This window comes from Cygnus atratus, chromosome Z (assembly GCF_013377495.2).
Source record: "Cygnus atratus isolate AKBS03 ecotype Queensland, Australia chromosome Z, CAtr_DNAZoo_HiC_assembly, whole genome shotgun sequence".
Lineage (NCBI taxonomy): Eukaryota > Metazoa > Chordata > Aves > Anseriformes > Anatidae > Cygnus > Cygnus atratus.
This window is the reverse complement of record NC_066396.1, coordinates 35,353,491-35,377,760: the sequence shown is the minus strand read 5'-3', so window position 1 is coordinate 35,377,760 and position 24,270 is coordinate 35,353,491. Positions and strand designations below refer to the sequence as shown.

At 38.4% G+C, this 24,270-nt stretch overlaps 1 protein-coding gene across 1 annotated transcript in view; it reads right to left on the bottom strand.

Annotated features, from left to right (window-relative positions):
• Nucleotides 1-24,270, bottom strand: part of CNTLN (centlein) — a 207,473-nt gene that overhangs the window by 176,036 nt on the left and 7,167 nt on the right. Inside the window, 1 exon segment of the mRNA XM_035558564.2 lies at nucleotides 11,924-12,012. Coding sequence (XP_035414457.1) covers nucleotides 11,924-12,012 — 89 coding nt within the window.

Genomic DNA, 24,270 nt, shown 5'->3' with positions numbered 1-24,270 from the left:
TCCTTCTCTGAACTACACTGCATTTCTGTCTGAAACAATCTTTTTTTCTGAATATCATAGATGACGATTTTACCATTTACTACAAACACATGGATGGAATATATAATTTTTACACGATAAAGAAGATTGGAAGGTTGCGTAATAGGAATAAGCAGAACCTCTCCAATGTGGTAATAAGTACAGGGCTATAATCATCTTCACAACACTTCACAGAAAACCAGTTGATAAGTCACTAACACTTTGTAGAACCACCTCATCACATTGTGATCCCGTTTCTTAACTGTTTTAAATAGCACTGTGCTTACTGGCTTCTCTTTTAGGAAAAAACAGAAGGAATGGTTTAATAGTAGGGATGCAGATATACCTGTCACATGCATCTGTGACAAATGATCCGAGAAATATACTATTCTCATCGTGAAAAATGGCCAATTTCAGGCATCCCAACCACCACATGTGGCAAATAAGCAAAAACTCATTCAGATCATCCCTGCTCTCATTATACAGTTAAACTTCCATTATTGCTAGACATAAGCCACCCCTAGAAGCAAAGAATCCTATTTGTGCAGCTTTTGCTCCACCAAAATGGGAATCTTTCAGAGGCAGAAAGGAAGGGAAGGTTGGCATTCCTAACTCTGTAAATCTGATCAAAAGTGAATAAGAATATTCATCTGTGTCCAAAAAGCTTAATCTATTGAAGCAACAAAGTATTATGTAACAGGGAGTAGATATGGGCAATTTTTTTTCTCCAGCATTATCTGTATATTCTACTTCCATGAGTGATTTTAAGGGCTAAAGAACACTGTCCCTGTAGGCCCTTCAATACCATATACTTTTAAATACATTTCTATGACTTAAAATATCTAGTCTGATCTTGAGTAAATAAAGAATTAAATAAAAATGGTATAGAATTTACAGCAAGGGTTTTGGAAACCAAGATCTCAAGGCTTCATAAGTGATAGTAAATGATCTCCTACTGCAAATACAGCAGAACTGATGCACTGTAGCATTCAAAAAAGACTAAGGAAAAATTACGTGAAAAAGATACGTATTTAAATTACACATACCTAGGAGAAAAAATAAATGTATAGGATATTAAGTAGTTGTATGGCATAACAAAATCTATTTCTGTAGATAAAATAATTCAGAAGCTGTAATGAGGAGAGAAAAGTGAAAACATGAATATTCAACAAGTATTCCAGAAGAAACTAAACAGGAAAATGCATATCAGATCCTGACCTCAAAGAGGCAGATCTCTGGCAATCACAAGCATCAAGGAATTGCCATGATATGTCGCTAGGAAGATGTGCGCTGTGAAATATATTGTACAGATGGTGTTCCATAGTTTCTCTTTGAATACCTACTAAAACTGAACTAAGTGGACTGCACTTACAGAGATCTGTGTAAATATGAAGTTATCTCATGTATTCCAAAAGGTTACACTGTGATGTCTTCTGAAGAAAAATCTAGCTACAAAAAAGGCAGCGGAAGAGACTAAACAGAACAAAGAGGTCTCATAGTACTCAACACACAATTAAAAATGACCCACCCTGATAGTAATACCTAACTAGTTGTACTGACTTTGAGTGGCACTGAGTTATTTTCTTCATAGCAGCTCATACGGATTTTTGGATTTTTGACCAAAACGGTGTTGATAACATACCAACGTTTTAGTTGTTGCTGAGCAGTGCTTACACAGAGTTCAGGCCTTCACTGCTTCTCACACCACCCAGCCAGTGAGGAGCCTGGGGGTGCACCAGGAGCTGGGAGAGGACACAGCCAGGACAGATGGCCCAGGCTGAACAAAGGGACGTCCTACACCGTGTGGTGTCATGCTCAGTAACAAAACTGGGGGAAAAGACAGAGGAAGGGGGGACGTTTGGAGTTATGGTGTTTGTCTTCCCAAGCACTTTGTGCGATGGAGCCCTACTTTCCAGGAAATGGCTGAGCATCTGGGAAGTAGTAAATGGACTCCTTATTGTGCTTTGCTTGCCTGCACAGTTTTTGTTTTACGCATTAAACCGTCATTATCTCAACCCGTGCCATTTTCTCACTTTTACCCTTTTGATTCTCATCCCCATACTGTTGCAGGGGAGTGAGTGAGCAGCTGTGTGGGGCTGAGCTGCCTACCAAGGTTCAACCACAACACTAATTTCCAGAATTCAAACTATGAAGTTTCAAAAAAAATATTTCTGAAAAGTTTATTAACCTTTTTAATATAAGATTATCTTTACAGTAATTTTAATAATAAAGCATAAGAAAAACTCAGAGTGTAGATACTTCTCTAATGCTCATCACAGAAGTCTGCATGTTCCTGAAACAAGTCTACCGCTCGTGATAGGTACTGTCTGTTATTCTGCAACTTAAATGAGCCGAAAGTCTGCTCCAGTCTAAAACTACCATTGCTTCTTCATATTCAGCTTCTTTGCTCAATAACCCTTAGCAGCTACCAGACGTCTTTTTCAAAGATAATGTTTGCAGTACACAAAACTCAAATATTTTGGGAGGAAGGTTCTCTCTCTCTTGTAATGACAATACACCATGATGAAGTGATGCACTGAAGATCATATTAATTTGACTAAATTGTAGATATTATGGTACTCCAAGTTTCTTCACCGCTTAATTACAACTAGGAAAAAAAATCAATACTTTCAGATTAGATGTATGTATAACTGCTTTGCTTGATCCAAAACTTTAAAAGCTATAGAAAACAAACCAAAAAAAAAAAACACAACAACAACAAAAAAAAGTGAGTCTATACTATGAAATACTTAGAATAGTAATGCATCCAACACAGAGTTGGACGATACAATACAAAGCACACAAACCACTGAATAATGCTACCTCCTGTCCTCAAAGGAATCCTGACATCAACTGCTGACTGAAATGTCCCATCCATGCTTTGCTCCCAGAGTGATTTATTTCCCTCCCCATTTTAGTTCAACTGTTTTTGTTTTGTATTTTTAAATTAAACCATTGCTCTCTCCACTCTTACTTCACCTACCATCCACAATCTGCCATTGTCTTTCCAACTCCTCTTACCAACACTTCCTCTCAGAGACCCAACCTTTTTTAAAACTAAGCCTAATTAAACACAAATACTGGATAATTAACTAACCTCTTAACTTAGCCATGCAATCATCACTTTAAAATTTATTAAACTTGTTTTCTAATGGATTAATTGATCTAAAAACCTGATGGATCAAGGCAGATACCTCAAAGCAAGTCTCAAAAGAATTCTACAGGTGTTTTTTCCATTTTAAAGAGAGAAGGAGAAGAAAGGGAATAAACCAACCAAGAACCAGGCAAGTGAACAGATTTCTCTTGAGAACTGAAAAATAGTATGCATACCTAATTCTGGTGTTTTATCAGTAGACAAGCGTTTACAGAGCTCTGTAACTTAAGACAAGGCTGCACCAAATAGGTTTTAAGAATAAAGTGTGAGACTGGAGAGAAAAAAAAGCAGACCTTTATTAATCACTTAAGCAAAAAAAGATGCCTGCATATGTAAACACATGCACAGAAGAGCCAGTTGTCCAAAGGACATTTGTAATTAAATTCTGTATTTTATCTATATATATGATCCTCAACCGAACACTTTGAAAAAATCTGTGAAGGAACAAAGTTTGAAAATACAGATCTATCATGATCATCATCATAAGTCACAGAATGGCCGAGGTTGGAAGGGACCTCTGAAGATCATCTAGTCCAACCCCAAAGCCGAGCAGGATCACCCAGAGCACATTGCACAGGATGGCATCCAGGCGGGTTTTGAACATCTCCAGAGAAAGAGACTCCACAACCTCTCTGGGCAACCTGTCCCAGTGCTCTGTCCCCCTCACAGTAAAGAAGTGCCCCCTCATATTCAGCCAGAACATCCTGTGCTTCAGTTTGTGCCCATTGCCTCTTGTCCTGTCTCTGGGCACAACTGAAAAGAGACCGGCTCCACCCTCTTGACACCCTCCTCTCAGATATTTCTACACATTAATGAGGTCTTCCCTCAGTCTTCTCTTTTCCAGGCTAAACAGGCAGCTCTCTTGGCCTGTCCTCGTACAACAGGTGCTCCAGTCCTGTATCATCTTCGTAGCCCTCCTCTGGACTCACCACCGTAGCTCCATGTCCCTCTTGCACTGGGGAGCCCAGAACTGGACACAATACTCCAAGTGTGGCCTCACCAGGACTGAGTAGAGGGGGAGGATCACCTCCCTTGACCTGCTGGCAACACTCTTCTGAACACACCCCAAGATCCCATTGGCATTCTTGGCCACAAGGGCACATTGCTGGCTCATGGTCAGCCTGCTGTCCACCAGGACTCCCAGGTCTCTCTCTGCAGAGATGCTCTCCAGCAGGTCAGCCCCCAGCCTGTGGTGGTGTTAGGGGTTATTCCTCACTAGGTGCAGGACCCTGTACTTGCCCTTGTTGAACTACATGAGGTTCCTCTTGGCCCATCCCTCCAGCCTGTCGAGGTCCCTCTGAATGGCAACACAGCTCTCTGGGGTAAATGGGAAAAATCTAATATAAATTCAAGGATTTTTTTGGCTATTAGGGGTGGGTTGTTTTTTTCCAGATTCTCAAGATTATGCAGGTTGTATAATGTCCCCCAAAATAACTTCATTAGTTACCACACACAGCTCTAGAAAGAAAAGAGAAAAAAAAAAAAAACACTAATTCCCTAATTTTAAGAATGCAAGCACACGCAGAAGACTAAAGCATAAATTGAAATCTCATATGGAACTTTATCAGCAGCTCCTCCTGCTGGCATAGGATGACTTCCAATACTCATTACAGGACAGTTCCCCACAGACATTCAAGGTAATCTTACTGAAAGTTACATATCATATTTGGATCTGCTGTTGTGCCTTAAAATGAGATTAGCTAAGAACTGCAGTCATCTCCTCCTCCTTTTAAGAAACACGTAGAAAAATCTTCAACTGACTTTATTAATTGAGTCGTTATGTATTTCCAACATATTAAAAAAGGTCCACTGGAATATGGGAAAAAATTCAGGCACTGTCAAGAAGCTGATGATGATCAATGACTGAGACAAACTCCTGTTTAGCTAATTAGAACCACTGATGAGCAATAATGATGTGAGCTAAGAATATTTGCAGACTTCTTTAGGATGAAAAATGGAGTGAAGAGAGGCTGTCAATTTGTACAAGTTTTAAGCTCCAATCAGTTTTCCCATGAGTACTACCTATTTCAAATGTTTAACACAGCTGTATTTAGTTACAGAGATTATATAGATTTAGCTTTCCACAAAAACGAAGAAACTGAAAAAATATTCTTAAGCTCAAGTTTTTTCCTGATATGGTATTTTCCTGTGTTGTGCTACACATTACACAACAGGACAGGATAATATTTTGAGGTTTGGCCCATTTTTAATGACTTGTCAAAAATGAAACATTAGACTATAAGGAAACATTTAGGTGTTCACAATGAGGTGTGAAAACAGAATAACCATTACCAAAAAAAAAAAACCACACAAGATTTTCAAAACAAAAACATTTGGGGAAGTATGTAAGACGGTATGCTTCCTAGAATCTTCAACGAAAGCATTCTGGGAAGAGAATCATCTTGTATCCTACCACAGGTCTTAATCAGTCAAGCAATTAACCATTTTCAATAAAAAATAATTTAGAGTTACATGCAATTATGCCATCTTTACATAGTTTTAATGAAAATAATTTTAACTAATAAAAAAAATCAATTTTCCTGTTCACAGGTTTCATGGAATACCTCCTTTCAGTTTTACAAATAGCAAGATTAAAAAAAAAACAACAGAGCAGGTTCTACAGATTTGGCCTTAAATACCTAAGAAAGTTAAGAGTACTCTGCAAACTTGGACCTGTGTGGTAACAGATCATCAAACATTTTAATAGTATACGTATTTTACCTATATAATAAAAAATACACTTCTAAACATATGCCTATTTTTTTTTAAAAGTTATAGTCAACTGCTGCGATGCACCATTTAATGTAACTGTCATCTCTCCTGGTCTTCACACTTCCAACTGCTTTGCATATATACTTACACAAGTGCATACATTCAGTGTTGTTACTAAATAGACAACGAACAGCCCATGTGCAAAGTGAAGTTGTACATTACACAGTCAATGTTACTATAAATATGACACCAATATTGTAATTTACATTAATCCCTGTGGTTGTACAGTTAGTGTTTAGAAGAAACAGAGGATATGCCTTTATCTTTCAACTAGAGACCTGTTTCTGTGCACCTATTGTGATAAAAAAAAACAGAAATAAACAGTCTTCATTTACCAGTACAGTTTATTCTCCCCTCCGATCCTAGAAGATCCTTATACTTCATAATGCATTTTATATGGCACATAATTATTAGTTCATTTTTTTCCTTTTCCTTTTAATAATTACAAATCGTACTTTTAAAAGATTTAGACTGCACGGAGTAAAAAAAAATACTTAAACTGATGGCATACATATTGCACTCCTCTGAGACAGCAGATATTTTCTGTATCAAAATTGAGTAAATCTATCCTTGTTTCTTAACAGAAATAACGTAAGGTCTGATTACAGAAAAAATTGTAAAATGAAATTGTTTCCTTAGTAAATTATTTATAGGACTATATATATTACCAGATCTAGCATGTATAACAAAATGGAAAAGCATCATTATAGAAATATAATTTTTCTTCCATTTCTAACTTAATTTGCTATTAATTTAATCCTGTTTCTTATTTTAAGCAATGCACATAAAATACTAAACGTATTTTTACAGTAGAGTAGTAAAGAAAATAAAGTGACATTTTTCCCTAATAATTTTGCAAACATTTTTCATCTAAAATACACAACTCTCTTACAGTGTTTAAAATATCAGCACTTCAGAACAGACTGCTTTAACATCTGCACATCACCAGGGTTTCCCCCAAGGATTTTTAAATGATGCCTGCCTGTGCTGAATAAAGTGCTAACTTGCACCTTGCATTTCAAACTGTGTCCTGAGCAGCCATCCAGTTGGTACAACACCAGCTGAATTCCCAGAGGCCACTGTTCAATCAGGCTTGACTGCAATTATCATGTCAATATTTTGTGCTCTGATATGCAGATATGCACACATGCAAGCTGCATAATACTTTCTTCTCCATGGAATGTTGACTTATGTTCAATGTTCTGAGAATTTTTAATGAAACAGGATATTAAACTTTCATCAACTGTAGACAATCACAATTATTTGACCTTAGATAGAAAGGTTGTACCCTTATGCTCTATTATTCCATCCACTTTATAGAGTGATAATAACAAGGGAGTCCACTTCATTTTAAACTCAGAGTGACAAACTGTTAATCACCTTTAAAAATGTATTAGATCTTGTTTGCTTCCTAGTTCTGTCATACTGTTTCCCACTAATTTGCACAAGAGTAAAATGATAAGTGGTTTAAGTAAACTTCTGCAAGCTATTTATCATCCCTTCAAAAAAAAGCAAGTTACATTTTTTTTAATTATTTTTCAATTAATCTATATTGCTCATACATACAAAGCATTCACTTATCCTTTTCCATAAAAAGTATGGATGTGCACCTGCACATCTTCAATCAGTGAGGAATCTACATCAACCTCGTATTTTTTCAACAATATGGTATCCACAAGATGCTGCAAAATGTAGCTTAACTTCGTATGATAATCTCCCCCCCAATTTTTTGTTTATCTGATGACTTGCTCTTTAGCCCTGTTTTCTTCTATCTGTATACCTTTAGAAAGAAGTAACTCCCCAGCAAGAGCAACAAAACTCTCTCAACTACTGGCACTACTGTTAGGTTGGGACTGTTTCTCAGAGTGGCCCTAAATGATAAATTAATTCTCACTCTTTGCTAAGTCTTGCACGACAGCACACTTGGAATTTAGGTGGGGAAAAATGTATTTAAGGAAAGTTTCCCACATATACCTATTAAGAAGGATATCACCTAGCATAATACAATTTCCATTTATATCTCCACCAGGTCTTGTATCACTGCCACAGTTTGATAAGTAACGGACCCTGTTACACCCTCCTTTTCAGAAGAAAGGAAAGGAGTCATCTAGAAGCCCCTAAAGGAAAATCAGAATCTGTTGACCTTCCAAGATTTCATATACTATAAAAGTCCTAAGGAGAGCTCTGAAAGTTTCCAAAAGGTTTCAGAACCTTTGATACTATGATCGGAACCTTGACCCTCTTTGAGTTTACATGTGAATTTACCTGTAAAAGGTACATTCTAGCACCTTTTTTTTTTAATTCATCATCCAAAAAAAAATGTTTCAAAAGGCAGTGAACTAGAAATAGCATGCTCTTTACATAATACTAGAGATCAATAGTATTTAAAGTAGCTGGAAAGTATACTAACATGAGATGTACTTTTACAATGGCTTGTTTGAAAATACCTTGAGGCTTTTACATATCCCAAAGGCATTTCTCATTTGCACAGTAAAGATAATTTTTTGTTTATATCTGAATATTAAAATGGGAATGTAGTTACAGTTATGCAGCAAGAACTGCAAAGACTGCTGAAAAGTAAAATATCATTGGTGTATTATAGGAATCAACAGCACAGCCATAAAAAGGCACCAGTTACATTTTTACAATTTTAGGGCAGGTGAACTTCTATTTTGGGACCATGAAAGCACTTCAAAATAGCAGACAAATAATAGAAACCTACTGTTAATTCCCTTCTATGTCCTCCAAATTATGCCTTTTCTTTTTTTCTGTTTTGAGAAAAAGATACTATAACGAATACTTTAATGCTACAAATATAAATTAATACTACAAATATATATTACCTGACTGTGTAGCCAGTATTGCCCATTCTATTTCTAATACATACTTCTTTTGTCTTCTTTTTATGCACCTGTGGTACAAAAGGCTGTAAGGGAACGTTTTGTTCTTTCACACCTCCATCTTTTTATTTCTGATATTGTAATCTCCTGAAGAAAATCTGGCTGTTTTTTTATTGGGCAATATTGACTGGTTCATTATATACAAGATCTAGGGTACAGAAAGACTACACCTTCTTAGATACTGTTTTGTTCCAATAGGTAGCTGGCTTCTGATCTCAGACAGTCTGTAATGAAGGTGGGCACTGAAAGCTTATTGGTGATGGAATTTTTAGTACATAGAACACATTGAAAATGAAGCCATGCAAACCTTTGAGGTACCCATGTCACACTGTCCCAAGCAGAGGCAACAAAAGTTCATTCATCCATTTCATTCTGTTTGCATCTATTCAAAAATCACTTAGTATTTCAAGCAAAGATGGAGAACGTTATCACCTTGGAAAATGTTATCAACAGGGTCAATGTTCCTATTACAGCTCAGAAAGGAGAGAAGTCTCTAAGAAGAGTTCAGCTTTATTCTTTTTTTAATCAGATACAACACACTACTACATAGAATAATCCCACCTCTCTCCCCTTTAAATTCAAGTATCTTTGCTAGATTAATAAAGCCAAAAAGTTACCCATCCTACAATTTTCTGGCCAGCAGCAGTGCTAGGTTGCAAATTATATGAATATCTGATCAACATGTCTGAATTGAGATAAACTGACACTGTTGTTATATCAATAATTGTATTTACTGCTATAAAGTGGCAAATGAGACCAAAACTTTTCTGAAAGGAGTGTAAAAAGGTAAAGTCATGTAACAGACACTACTTCGGAAAAGATTACGGAAAGCTACAGCTAGAGAAGTTGGAGAATATACAGGGCTGTAATTTGGTTGTGCAGAAGATTCACAGGAAAAGTGGGCTAGAAATTATTTCCAAAGAGGCAATTAAACCTTTCTCAGGCAAAAGAGATGAAGCTACATCAATTAAAGAGAAAAATACACACTACTGCTCCACCTGTCAAATCAAAGCAACCCCAAAGTTCAAGTCATGATTAATAAAACTCCTATATACTGAATAGGTTCTATACAAACCTATTCCAAGATTCTCTGGGGTAAAAATAACACCTAAAAAGATGCTGGGAAAGCAATTTCTTCCCTCTTAATTCCATAACTTCGAGAAACAGGAGAAAGATACGATACAGATACATAGCCTTGAGTTCACAAGAGGTGTTCTAAAGCATTAGTATGTTCTTCTGAAAGAGAGGGCATACAAAATATATATACACACACACACACATATATACACACACCTGGACAGGCTGGAGAAGTGGGCCCATGTGAATCTCAGGAGGTTCAACAAGTCCAAGTGCAAGGTGCTGCACCTGGGTTAAGGCAGTCCCAGACATGAGCACAGCCTGGGAGAAGAACTCACTGAGAGCAGCCCTGAAGAGAAGGACTTGGGGGCTCTGGTGGATGAAAAATTAGACCTGAGCCAGCAGAGCACGCTTGCAGCCCAGAAGGCCAACTGCATCCTAGGCTGCATCAGCAGAGGGGTGGCCAGCAGGGGAGGGAGGGGATTGTCCCCCTCTGCTCTACCCTTGTGAGGCCCCACTTGGAGTGCTGCCTCTAGGTCTGGGACCCCCAGCACAAGAAGGATGTGGGGCTGTTTGAGCAGGTCCAGAGGAGGGCCACGAAGTTGATGAGAGGGCTGGAGCACCTCTCCTGTGAGGAAAGGCTGTAAGAGCTGGGGATGTTCAGCCTGGAGAAAAGAAGGCTCCAGGGAGACCTCATAGCGACCTTTCAATAATTAAAGTGGTCTTATAAAAAAGATGGAGAAGGACACTTTACTTGGGTAGGTAATGACAGGAGAAGGGGGAATGGTTTCAAACCAAAAGAGGGGAGATTTAGATTAGAGGTTAGGAGGAAATTCTTCACTCAGAGGGTGGTGAGGCACTGGAACAGGTTGCCCAGACAGGCTGTGGATGCCCCATCCCTGGAGGTGTTCAAGACCAGGTTAGATGAGGCCCTCGGCAACCTGATCTAGTAGGAGGTGACCCTGTCTATGGCAGGGGGGTTGGAACTGGATGAGTTTTAAGGTCCCTTCCAACCCAAGCCAGTCTTGATTCATTTCTGGTCATGGCATCTGAATTCTCAGGTACAAGCTGTTTTAACATAAGCCACATGTGCTTGAACCATCAATTTCTTCCTCTGGATATCAACAACTATTAGATCTAATTAGCTAATATTTATTAAAATTAGCACTGATCATACTACGTTTTAGACAAAATTTCCATTATTTTTGCAATGCAGAGGATGAACAGAAGATGAGACAACACTATAGTAAACGCACTCCCTGCTAAAGAACATATTGATTTATTGTAAAGTTTAAAAAAAATTGTATAATTTTATAAAAGGAATCTTGTGGCACCCTGAGACACAGAACAGACAAATCTTTTGACCATAAGAGAATCAAGTGATTGAATTTTGATAGTCACATTACCAACTTGTTCACATTTTTCTTATCTTTGGCCTACAAAAATTATGAATTTGTAAATATTAGCATTCTAAAACAATCAATCATACACTGTGATGATTAATTAACATTTATAGCAGTCAGATGCTAGTAGGTAGGTAATATGAGGAAATCCTCATCATTAGTATCCTCCGAGGAGTATTATTTAAATTGCATGGTCATCTCTTCTTTTACCATGCCTTAGCTTTTCACTTCTGTAAGAAAGCAGATAAACAAAATTTGTGCACTTAACTGTTATCTAACTACGTATGACACCAGAAAATGTCATTTACCTCCTTTTGCTATTTCAACAGAAAATCCAAACATGCACTACATTTATAAAATAAGAATTGAATTCAATTGCAGCACAGTAAAACAGTAAAAACAGACTTGAAAATATATTTCAACTTAAACCAAAAAAGGAAACCAGCAAAATACTCTATGAAGTCTTGACAAAATTTAACAATGGAATTTTTGTAACACATTTTTAGAATCCTGCATTTTTCCCAATTAAAAACATGAAAAGTGTGGTATCAGCACTTTTATTTGTCTTTTAAATTATCATGCTAAATCTTCAAACTCACCTTTCCACAACCAAGCTGACAGCTTGTGTTAAATCTGGATTTGACAGTTGAAGACGTTTCCACAGAGACCACACAAATTCTTTATCAGCCTTAAAAACAGGAAAAAAAAAGACAATATTTTAAGTGTTATGCTAAAGCTTTTATAGACAAAAAAGATATCCCGTGAATATTCAGAACACAATTATTATAAAAAAAAAAAAAACTCTATTTTAGTGAGAATTAACTACAAGGTATTCACTTTCTCATGAATTAACAACATAGTAAAGAGTTCTCTTGAATAAACAAAAATTTAACCACACAGAATTTTTGAAGGAAGACCAAGATCTACAATCAACTATGCAAGAGTGTGCAAATAAGGCAGCAAAAATCAACATCATTCAAACAAGGCTGCATTTTGCTGCATCAGTTCCTAGTACTTCTAATAGTAGAACAATTTCTACTAATAAAAATCGAGCTTGGAATACTTGCTTCAACATTAAGTTTTACCACATGCAGCTCTAAGATTTTATTTGAAAACAGATCGTGTATCTGTCCCACATACACTCAGCTAACCTGTATCATTTAAAAGCTTCTGAAAAAAAAATCTCAAATGAGTACAAGAAAACAATTTTGCTGTTGTGTTTTGTTTTAAATACACTTCAGAAAGTTCATGAAAGTTAAATCTCAGCTAAAAGGTTTTCCATATTTGTATTTTCTACTACACAGATGTTATTTTGCACTGGTGTATTTTTATATACATAGCAGTATTACTGGAAGCAGTGATATTCGTGCAGTTATGTTACAAACTAAAATCATAATGTGTTAATTATATAAAAATATTACAACAGATCAGCAGAACGTTGAAGAAAATTTTGCTGAGAAAAAATACGAAAGCATAGTCTAGTCCATGATTTATGTTCATATGCTAAGAACAAGCCTACTAAACACAGCCTAATGTTAAATTCGAAATTAATATAGTAAAACAATCAAATTTCCAGCTAGGTAAAAATCACAGGGAAACAGGTAAAAATCTGAAAGGTGCAGCTTAGGCTACTTTTACTATTTTTTGAATCTTAAAGAGAATGTGCATGAGGACAATATATGACCTAAAAGGAAGATCACCACTATTGTGGCTATCAATCTCTCTGCTTCCTTTTTCTTCAAAGCTTCCAAAACCTAACAATATCTTCAGATATCACAGATTATATTTGTTAACCAGAAGCTCACTAATATCAGCGAGATAACCAACACAGTATTTCCCCTTTGAACAAGTTTGTCTTAACCCTGACTAAGGTCTGAAATAGAAGACCTAAGTTCCTATCTTCATCTCCACCATTTGGCTTCTTTATGGGTTTCCCACTTAATTTCCTCTTTACCCAGCTTCTCATTTTTTATGGATATAAAAATAGATATATCCTCCTGGGAGCAGCAGTAAACGACTCCTGGGAACAGGTAGTTTTTTTCATCCTGGTCAAAAGGAAGGGGATTAAAAGGGCCAGTCAAATCTGGCAAATCAACAGATGGTTGCAGGGCTGGTGCAGACAGGGGTTTGTCTACTTAGACCGTGGGACTCGCTTTGAGAACCTGGGCTGATGGGGGCTGATGGGGTCCATTTGTCAGAGGAGGGGAAGAACATCTTCAGCCATTGGCTTGCCAAGCTGATGAGGAGCGCTTTAAACTAGAGTTGTGGGGGGACGAGAACTTCAATCCATCCCACTTCTCCCAGTTGGACACCAGTGTCAGTGATAGGTGCCCAGAGCCTGGAGAAGGGTCACGGGTCAGCAGGAGAGCACCTGAAGGGCTGCACAAAGGAGTCAGCTTCATTGGGGGCACAACTCAAATGTCAAGTGTCTCTATGCTAACACCCGTAGCATGGGGGATAAACAAGAAGAGTTAGAGACGTATGCACGCCTGCAGGGCTACGATCTTATTGGCATTACAGAGATGTGGTGGGATGGCTCCCGTGACTGGAGTGTTGGAATGGAGGGATACAGGCTCCTTAGGAAGGACAGGCAGGGGAGATGAGGAGCAGCTGGAGGATGTAGAGCTCTGCCTGGGGATGGGATGGGATGGGATGGGATGGGTGAGGAGCTGAGAGAGCTTGTGGATCAGGATTAAAGGGAGGGCAGGGACAGGTGACATTATAGTGGGGGTCTGCTACAGGCCACCTGATCAGGAAGACCAAGCAGCTGAGGCCCTCCACAGACAGAAGCAGCCTCATGTTCACCAGCCCTGGTCCTCATGGGAGACTTCAACCACTCCGGTATCTGTTGGAAGGACAGCACAGCAGGGCACAGGCAACTCAGTAGGTTCTTGGAATGCATTAGTGACCACTTCCTTCTCCAAGTGATAGAGGAACCAACACGGAGAGGTGCTGCGCTGGACCTTGTTCTCTCCACCAAGGAGGGACTGGTGGAGAATGTGAAACTCAAGGGCAGCCCTGGCTCCAGTGACCTTGAAATGGTGCAGTTTAGGGTCCTGAGAGCAGCAAGCTGACTTTTTGTGTTGACTTTTTTTTTTCAGAAATATCTTATTCTTTTGAATACTGTCATTCCTAGTTTACATGCATTGAAATCTTTAAATACCACCAACTTCTTCAACTGCACAGGAGAGAAAACTTTATGAAAATTCGATGCTTTAATAACATATTGCTATAAACCCAGAAAAATTCACCTACCTATTTTAAGAATGCATTACTAACACTAACTACAAATCAGACTAGGCTTCTGATTGTGTTAGTAAGTAAATAAAAGAAAGACTCTGGTCATAAAGATCCCACAATTTCAAGTTATTACTAGCTTACACACAAACTGGGCTACAGCATAAAGAAAAAAAGAGTTTGTCTTACGTTAAATTTCTCTGGTTTTATGAAACTACCACTGTAAGATGTACACAACTTTTAAAGTGTTGATGGGGAGACTTCATTTCTGGTAATTGCAAAGCCACACAGGTAACAAAAACTTCACATAGAGAGAATTGGGGCACAAACTATTCTTTTAAAGCCGTTGAAAGAGACATCACTGTACTCTAACAAATCAGGTTAGCATTATAATGACTGTCCGGTGACTCTGTTGCATGCAAGCAAACAGATAACTAACAGGATTATGGTGCATTACAGTAGATGACCGCATTTGCTTTTTGCAGAAAGATAACACCCAAACTAGGCCTGTGTCATATAAATGGTACCATACTAATTAGGTTACTCAAATCAGGCCACAAATACAGTTCTCCACCTCTTTTTTGAAAACAAACAACACACCCTCTCAGTGAGAGCTATCACCTTATGCTACTTATGATCCAGTATTTCTATTTACCTAGTCTAAAGTCTATGAAGTCTACACTTTTTTCCTGTTTACCCAAAAGATCCAGAATGAGCAGGTCTTGGAAATGCCTTATGTCATCTGAAAAGTCACAGTGTGTGTAGATTGCAGATTCTGCATGACCTATCGTTTCTTCACAGGCAGAAACAGAATGAAAAATAAAAATGTTTCTCAGGTTTGGAAAAATTGCTGCAGGCTTCCAAAAAGCATTAGGTTCTATAAAGAACGTGGATTCTGTGCATTTTGAATGTCTAAACACGTTTTGTACTCTTTCAGGGGCCCATCAAAGAAAGCACACAAAGCCAAACAAAAACTCACTAAATAACAGCAATGGAAACGTGATTTCTTTTAAATTATTTAGGAGGACACTAAGTAAGTCAGCAGTTCTTACACTCTAAATGGCATCAGTTCAACTATAAAGAAATTTTTGAACCACAACATAGGAATAAACTACTATATCTAATAAACTAACTATAATTTCAAAATAATTTTAATTCAAATCTCAGTTAATCAGCAATATGAAGAGCAGGGCTAAACTCATAAAAGAACTTGAACATTTTTTTTTATATCTTTCATGTATGATTTAGTGTGTACTTTTGCACTGAACTAGTTAAAATGACTAACAAATTAGCCTGAGGGTCATGACATCATTACAGCACAGAGAAGTACAAACTGTATTCCACCACAAATGTTCAAAAACCTTGAGTCAAACAATCAAAATTACTGATGCTAATTTAACAGCTCATAGGCTTTTTGTTCAGTCTAGTTTTGTCTGCTCTTTTAAGAAACTGGATTTACTTACCACCAGTCTTCCTTAGCTTTTGCCTTTACTGTCCTGCATACAACAGCACAGAAGTAGCTGTTGGGTTTTCTGTTCATTTATTTATTAGAAGAGCTGAGAGACTCAGCCTTCTGCAAGACTCCAAGAAGCGTTAGCCAGTACCATGAGACCCAACACAAGCAGGGGAGACTGCCCTTTGTGCTGTCCCGGAGGTTCCTACAAACTCCAGACCTCAGGCTGGGGAGCTGCACAGCGCCTCACACGATGACACGACCAACATGTAACTTTCAGTCACATCCTTCTAAACACATCATTCCCCATTACACACACAAAGCGAGAACTACAGTATGTATAACTGAACTGTTTCTAACGAATATGTAAGAAGTATATATGTACAATACCAGGAGAGGGAATTCCTCACAACCTTCCTCTGATTTCTGCTGTACATCCAACATACACTCAGTCTCTGGCAACCTAGTTCCTACCCAAACTTTGCTGCAACACGAACAAATACTGGCCTTTTGATAGCATTCAAAATAATGAAGTTTCAAAGAGATGAACACGGACATGCTCGTATGATTGATCTTTTTTTGATTACATAAGCAGTTCAGATTAGCCTCAAATCATTTTCTCTTCCTTGGACAGCTCTGAAAGTAGTCTGTGAAATAGTTGTAGATGGACTCCAAGTTTTACTCATGTAGGTGAAATTGCTACTTCTAAATTCTGCCACATTTTTATCTGTGCTGAAAAAACAGTAAATGAAGCAGGAATGAAAAAGCCACCCTAACTTAAATAGAAAAAAAAGGAAAAAAAAAAGCTCACAGTAAAGGTTTATTGAATCTGAATAGTGTACACAAAGTAAACTCCAAAGAAATAGCTGAACAGAACACAAGTAGTGTCCAATTCCAAAAAAAAAAAAAAAAAAGCCCTTTCCAGGTGGTCTGCCTAGGAATAAGATAAAATCACACAAGTTTCCACAACTGCAGAACAACACCATATTAATAAATGTTATTTTTGATGGCAAGAATTGGTAGAATTGGTATTTAAAAGTAAAAGTGTAATGTGGTAAATATACCATCAACTATTCTGACCTAAATGAACAAATGTCTTTTCCTGTATATTTGTATTCCTGTAAATGCACACAAAAGACAGCAATTTTCTCCTTAACTGGCCTTTCTGCCAAAAGAGCAAGAACAAAATATTTAACTGTGTGTGCCTTCAAATACATTTTACCAGTAACAAAATAAAACACCATCTGCAGTTACAATCTATGAACCTTAATGACTAGAAAGAAATTTAACATGGAGGCACATAAAATTTCTCGTTATCACAATTAAACATTAGGGAGAATGTAGTGCTATTAATAAGTTACCACTAAACATGACTTACTTCACTTTAACACGTCAAACATTTTCAGCGGTAAAATTGTTTCATCTAAATCTTCAAGTAGTTTTGTATTTTGTATAACAGAATATGAGCATCAGCCAAAAATTATTACAGTTTTAAGATGGAAAGAAGTTTAAATAGTCTTTTTAAGCTCTTGGCACAATTAATGGACTTGGTAAGGCTGTTCCCTGAATGGTCTTGGGAGCCAAACAATTTCTTCTGAAAAAGGGCTGCTTAGACAGTCTGAAGTTGGCACAGAAAAACACTACAGCTGTCAAGGCCTGGGATATATCAATCTTCAGCCTACCCAAGGAACGTTCAGCCTACTCAAGTGTACATTAGCGGCTCAAGAGGTCAGAGAGAGTGTACCTTGAACAGCTGAGAACTTATATACAAAGGCAGAATACCGATGTCATTTGAAAGTTACTGCAAATTACTCATTAAGACTAAGATTATCCACAACACAACTAATGTCAGATAAAGACGCTTATCCCATGATCAGGTATGGATGCTAGAATTAGAGAATTACGGAGCAAAAAGTGAAGTATACTGCATACAAAAGAGGGATTTTCCATCAGTCTACAATGAAAGTAGTCAATTATCATATTGAAAGACATACAGAAATAAACAATAACTTAGGTCTTGAACCCGCTCGTTACAAAGCAAACTTGATTTTTGTTACTGATTTTTAACAAGAATCTCAGAAGGTGGGACAACCATAAGACAAGTCACAGACCAAGGTGATATGGCATAACTAGCCAGATCTTAAGTACTTGCTTGCAAGTAAAATCATGAATTTATTAAACATTAGCTTAAGTCACAAAACACAGAATCCCTCAAGCTTACATGCAGAGCAAGACAAATATACTCATTTCAATGTAACCTGTTTCCTTCCTTCTCAGAAGAGAAATCCAAGCATAAATTATTGCTCTGGACATTTGATATCAGAAGCATGTAAAATTGTTTAAATATTGCACGCAGTTATTTGTCTACAGGACACTAAGAAGGGAGTTCACCATATTTAGAAAATTTTTAGTATTTTTACAACTTTTCATCACGGAGGATTAGCTGGCATTCTTTTAAAGCAATGCTACTGAATTCTGATAGAAAAAAGCTTTTAATTTAGCAGTGACAATGACAAAAACATAAAAAATATTTTTCTGTTCACAGGAACAGTTCATTCATGAATTTGGGTGTTAAATGTAGGTTTAGTTTTTGTTTACGTATCTATAATAAACTGTGTTGAGAACAAGGATAAACCAAAAAAACTCCTTTAGTGTAAATCACACATCAAGTATCTCAGCTACAGTTTGGAGTCAGCATTCTTTTTGGTCTTTTGCTTTATTTCAAAGTCTGTTAACTATTAGAAGTGTTCATACCATACCCTAAATTTTTATAGCATTACAAATGATAATTTACTAAACAAAACACCACCTTCTGAAATCAGAAATAGAACACACATGCAACAGAACAATCACCATCACCCCAAAAAAAAAACAACAAAAAACACTACCCCCTGGAACAACTGCTAGAAAAGAAGAGGACACAAACTCTCATTTAAAATTTTAAACAGTGAATACCTGTGGATACCCCCAAAAGGGGAAATGAAACAGCTGGGAGGACAGAGGGAGCTATTGGTTTACTGTAATTTTTATTAAGAACTCTACAATACCAGACATTGACAGTTTTCTGTATTATGAAGTGAGTATTTCTCTACTGAGTGAAATATACATCACCATCATGCTGGAAGAAAGAATCCATACGTAAATGCAAAGTAACAAACAGGACTGAGCAAGTATCAGATTATCTTTCAGAAAGACTGAAAAAGCATGAAATAACATGTCTGGTGTAAGCATTGAAAAACTTGCAAGAACACCGTTAGTATGTTTTGGACTCTCCTAACATCTAGTATGCTTCTGATTACAGCTCAGGTGTTTAATCAAGCTGATGTATACATTTTACATGCAAGTGACAGACTTTCTTCTTGATGTTTCATGTCACTTTTAAACATACACTGCTAATAGGCTGCCAGTGCAAACTGAGTAGATACTATTCTGTCAGTATTTCTTGGTGAAGACTGTCGTGTTCCAGTCATGTAGTATATCACTAAATATGAGGTATTTTCTCTACAACCCACCCGGTCTTCCTGAGTGGTCATATAGCACAGAACACTCTTATGCTTTACAAAGTCTGATCTTCAAGGTGCTAAGCTTTTCAATAATCTAAAAAAGTGACTAGAAGATACGATTGACCATTACCTCACAAGAAATCATAGTGCCTTATACACACCAAGCTGCAAAGAGAACACGAGATTATTTTTACATTCACAAGAGTCACTCAAAAACAGTATGCACTGCCACATCTAACTGCCCAACAGATCTGTAAGACGACTGCATGTGACCTGACCAGATGAATAGCTTCAAAACAGATGCCACCAGCAAACAAGTGTATCTCCCTCCACCTTCATCCCCAATTCCTTAATGTAATCTTCTTAAATTAGAAGGGGTATAAAACCAACAAGTAATTTTATTACGTTAGAAAAATAGATTAACTATGATTCTACTTAAATAATTGTTTCTTGTCTCTGTTAATAGTTTTAGCAACAAAGAAAATGCCTTTGAAACAAAAATGGAAAAAGATGGGATACCGCTTTTTTATGTGCATTCATGTAAACATGCACACAAACAAAGAGATTGCGTCCTTACCGAGAACTCTGTTGAAAGCAAACTTGAGTTTGCTCTCTTGCATTAATTTGTTGATATATTATTGTGTTACAATGCTGAAGTAGCAATAGTGGTCTAGGCAACGGTACTGCACATCACACGCTAAAAGATGCTATCTGTCATTACACGATTTCATAAATGGACTCTTCAGATTAGTCCATCAGTGACAAGAAGACAGCAACATACTTAACTGATTAATTTTATTACACATTGTTGACATAAATATTGGACTCATTTTATAACCCTATGACAAGAAATAAGATACTTCTTGTCTGATGTGGCACAGTCAGTGAAGTAGCATCATAAAAGTCACTTCAGTACCATCACAGTAGGACTGTACAGAAATCAACATCAGTTAAACAGGAGAAATAAGTTACCTGATAGACATGGGCCCGTAACACACAATGCCACCCTCCCGAAGTAGCTAAAAGAAAGTAACTTTTTGTTTTTTTTTAGGACTGACTACACAATCAGGATGCTCCGCACGCCTTCATTCACTGGTACAGGCTTCACCCTACCAGTTGGTTTCTTCTGAGTACTCAATATTGGAAACTTCACAGAATCACAGAATGTCCAACTTGGAAGGGACCCACAAGGATCGAGTCCAGCTTGTGGGTCCCCAAAGGACCACCCCAAAGAAAAAAAAAAATCTGATCTTAATGATTTATTAAAACTTATTTAAAACTTATTTATTTTTATTTATTTTTTATTTATTTATTTATTTTATTTATTTTTATTTAAACTTATTTATTAAAACTTAATGATTGAACGACGTAAGAATTGTTTTCAAAGATGAAAAGATAGGAGAAAGAAAAGGGTTCACTTCCAGAGGACAGGGTTTGCTTTAATCCTCTCAACGCATCTGAGTTTTCATTTTGAGCTGCAAATACTTTAAAACTTGGAATAAAATCTAACTCTACCCATTGTAGTAATTACACAAAATCATAGGTGGGGTGAGGTTGGAAGGGGCTTCTGGAGGTCATCTGTCCCAAACCCCCCTGCTCAAGCAGGAGCCGCTTGCCCAGGACCACGTCCAGATGGCTTCTGCCTATCTGCAAGGAAGGAGAAACCACAGCCTCTCTGGGCAACCTGTGCCAGTGCTCAGTGAGCTTCACAGTGGAAAAGCGCTTCATGACGTTCAGATAGAGCCTCCTGTGCTTCCGTTTGTGCCCACTGCCTCCAGTCCCAGCACTGGGCACCACAGAAAGGAGCCTGGCTCCTGTCCGCACCCTCCCTTCAGGTATTTATCAGCAGCGATACGATCCCCCCCCCACCCCGAGCTTCCTCTTCTCCAGGCTGAAGACTCCCAGCTCTCCCAGCCTTTCCTCGTGTGAGATCAGCTCCACTCCACTGATCACTTTTGTTGCCCTTTGTTGGGCCTTGGGCCGTCTCTGGTAGCTCCAGGTCTCTCTTGTACTGGGGAGCCCAGAACTGGACCCAGTGCTCCAGGTGTGGCGTCGCCAGTGCTGAACCAAGGGGAAGGATCACCTCCCTTCATGTGCTGACTGTACTTCCCCTCATGCAGCCGAGGATACCCTTCACCATTTTTGCCACAAGGACATGTTGCTGGCTCATGGCCTGGTTGGTTTCCAACAGGACCCGCAGGTCCCTTTCTGCAGAGCTGTTTCCAGCTGGGTGACCCCCGACATGTGCTGGTGCCTGGGGTGGTTGTTCTGCAGACACAGGACTCTGCACTTCTTCCCCTTGTTGAACTTCACGAGGTTCCTGGCAGACATTTCTCGAGCTTATAGATTACAGACAGTGGCCTCATGATGACATCTGACAGCTCCCTCAGCACTCATGGGTGCATCCATTCAGGGCCCAAGGACTTAAGTACGTTCAGTTTGCCTATGCATTCCCTGACCTGATCCTCTTCCCCCAAAGATACAGCTTCCTTGCTGCAGTCTTTCCCCGTCTCTGGGACCTGGGATTCCTGAAGGACAGTCTTGCTAGCAAAGACTGAGGCACAGAAGGCATTCAGTACCTGGGCCTTTCCACTGTGCTGTGTAACCAGGTCCCCCACACTGTGCAGCAGTGGGCCCACATTTTCCCTATGTCTTCCTTTTATCACTGAGATACTTACAGAAGCCCTTCTTGTCCTTGACATCTCTGGCCAGATTCAATTCCACCCAGACGTTAGCTTCAGTAATTTTAAGCCTGGATACTTGGACAAAGTGTCTGTATTCCTCCTAGGTTATCCACTCTTGCCTCCACCCTCTGTATACTTCCTTTTTTGTGTTTGTACCATGTTTCTTTTTTTTTAGTTTGGCCAGGAGCTCCTTGTTCATCCATACAGGCCTCCTGACATTTTTTGTCTGACTTCCTATTTGTTGGGATTGACCTTTCTTGAGCCTGGAGGAGGAGATCCTTGAATATTAACCAGCTTTTCAGGCCCCTCTTCCCTCCAGGGCCTTATACCATGAGAATCTTTCAAGCAGAAATTTAAAAAGGCCAAAGTCTGTTCTGTTGAAGTCTAGGGCCGTCAGCTTGCTTTTCACCTTCGTCACTGCCCAAAGGATCCTGAACTCCATCGTCTCATGGTCACTGCAGCCAAGGCTGCCTTTAACCTTCATGTTTCCAGGAAGCTCTTTGTCATTGGCAAGTATGAGGTTGCTCTGGCTCTGGGATGGAGTTACCTTTCCCTGAAGTGCCCTATATTAACAAATACTGTGTGTTGCACTTGTAGCTAGAACAGCACTGGTATCACACCAGTGCTGTGTCTGTTGCTGAGCAGTGCTGGCATAGCACCAAGACTCCCTCCAAACCCCCCAAGAGCCAGCAGGCTGGGCAAGAGGTGGGGAGGGGACATGGCCAGGACAAATATCCCTTTGGTGGCCTAAACCCACCAAAGGGATATTCCATACCATGTGGTGTCACACTCAGCAATAAAAGGTGGGAAAGGGGAAGGAGGGGGGGGGGCTCTCGTTATGAAGACGTCTGTCCTCCCAAACGACCACTACACGTATTAAGGCCCTGCTTCCGGGTACGTGGCCAAACATTGCTCTTTGAAGGGAAGTAGAGATTTTTTTTTCCCCTTTCTCTGTGCTTCCACATGGCCTTTGTCTTTTTTTTTTCCTCCTCTTTCTTTTCTCATTAATTAAATCATCCTTATGTCAACCCATGAGCCTTATTTCCTTTCCAGCATAATTTCCCGTCTGCCTCTTCTTTTGAGGAGGGGGAACGTGAGAGCAGTTGTGGTAGAGTTCAGCTGCCCAGCTGGGTAAAACCACCACACGGGTCCAGTGCAGAATCTGAGCAAAGATGCACAGAATAGGACAAATTTTGCACAAAACCTTTTTCTTTAAGTGCTAGAGTTATTAGTGTTATTCTAAGAGTTCAATTGTGGTTTTGAAAGCAGAGAATAACCTGGAAGTTTCAGCATGGGCTTCAGAGTTGGTGTCTACTTAAATACAATGCTCTGGATTAATATAATCAGAACGCCTTTGAGAGTTTCAATGCATCTCAGAATAGGGGAATCCATGAGTAGTTTAATTTTACAGACAATATAACCACACATTTGTGTATATTAAGTCTGACTTATCAAACTAATCAAGTAGAATGTGGGTCCGTCACATCCGTTATATCTTTCTGAAATTACTTCATAGTACTTTCCAAAAAAGTGCCTCTGAAACTGAGGACAAATAGTAGAATGACATTTGCACATCTTAAAAGTTATGAACCAAACAGCAAATGAAATCATTGAAAAAGTGCACGCTCAATAGTAACAAAGAAAAACAAGATTACCTGAAGTCTATCCTTAAAAACAGCATACCTCCTCCTGAACCAAAATACATTTTGATGGAAAAAAACAGAATGCTGAATCTGTAAATTCATGCAGTTTGGTACGTGTAGAAATCTCAGTATGTTCTAGAATTACTCTCAATGCAGTTGGAAAAATTACAAGCAAGAGTCTATTCCTCTACACGTAAAACAGTAATTTCTTTACTGAGAAGCAACATATTTTTGTTGTTCCCATAAAAGGTACCTTTCCACTCTATACCAAATTTTTGTTTCCCACTCACTCTAGGGGCAAGTTGAAATACTCATATCACAGATATGCTGCAAACAGATAACTAAAATGGATGTCAAAATACATATTTTTAACAAATCTCACTCTCGGTTCATCTTCACAGTATTCCAATATTCCATATTTTTTCA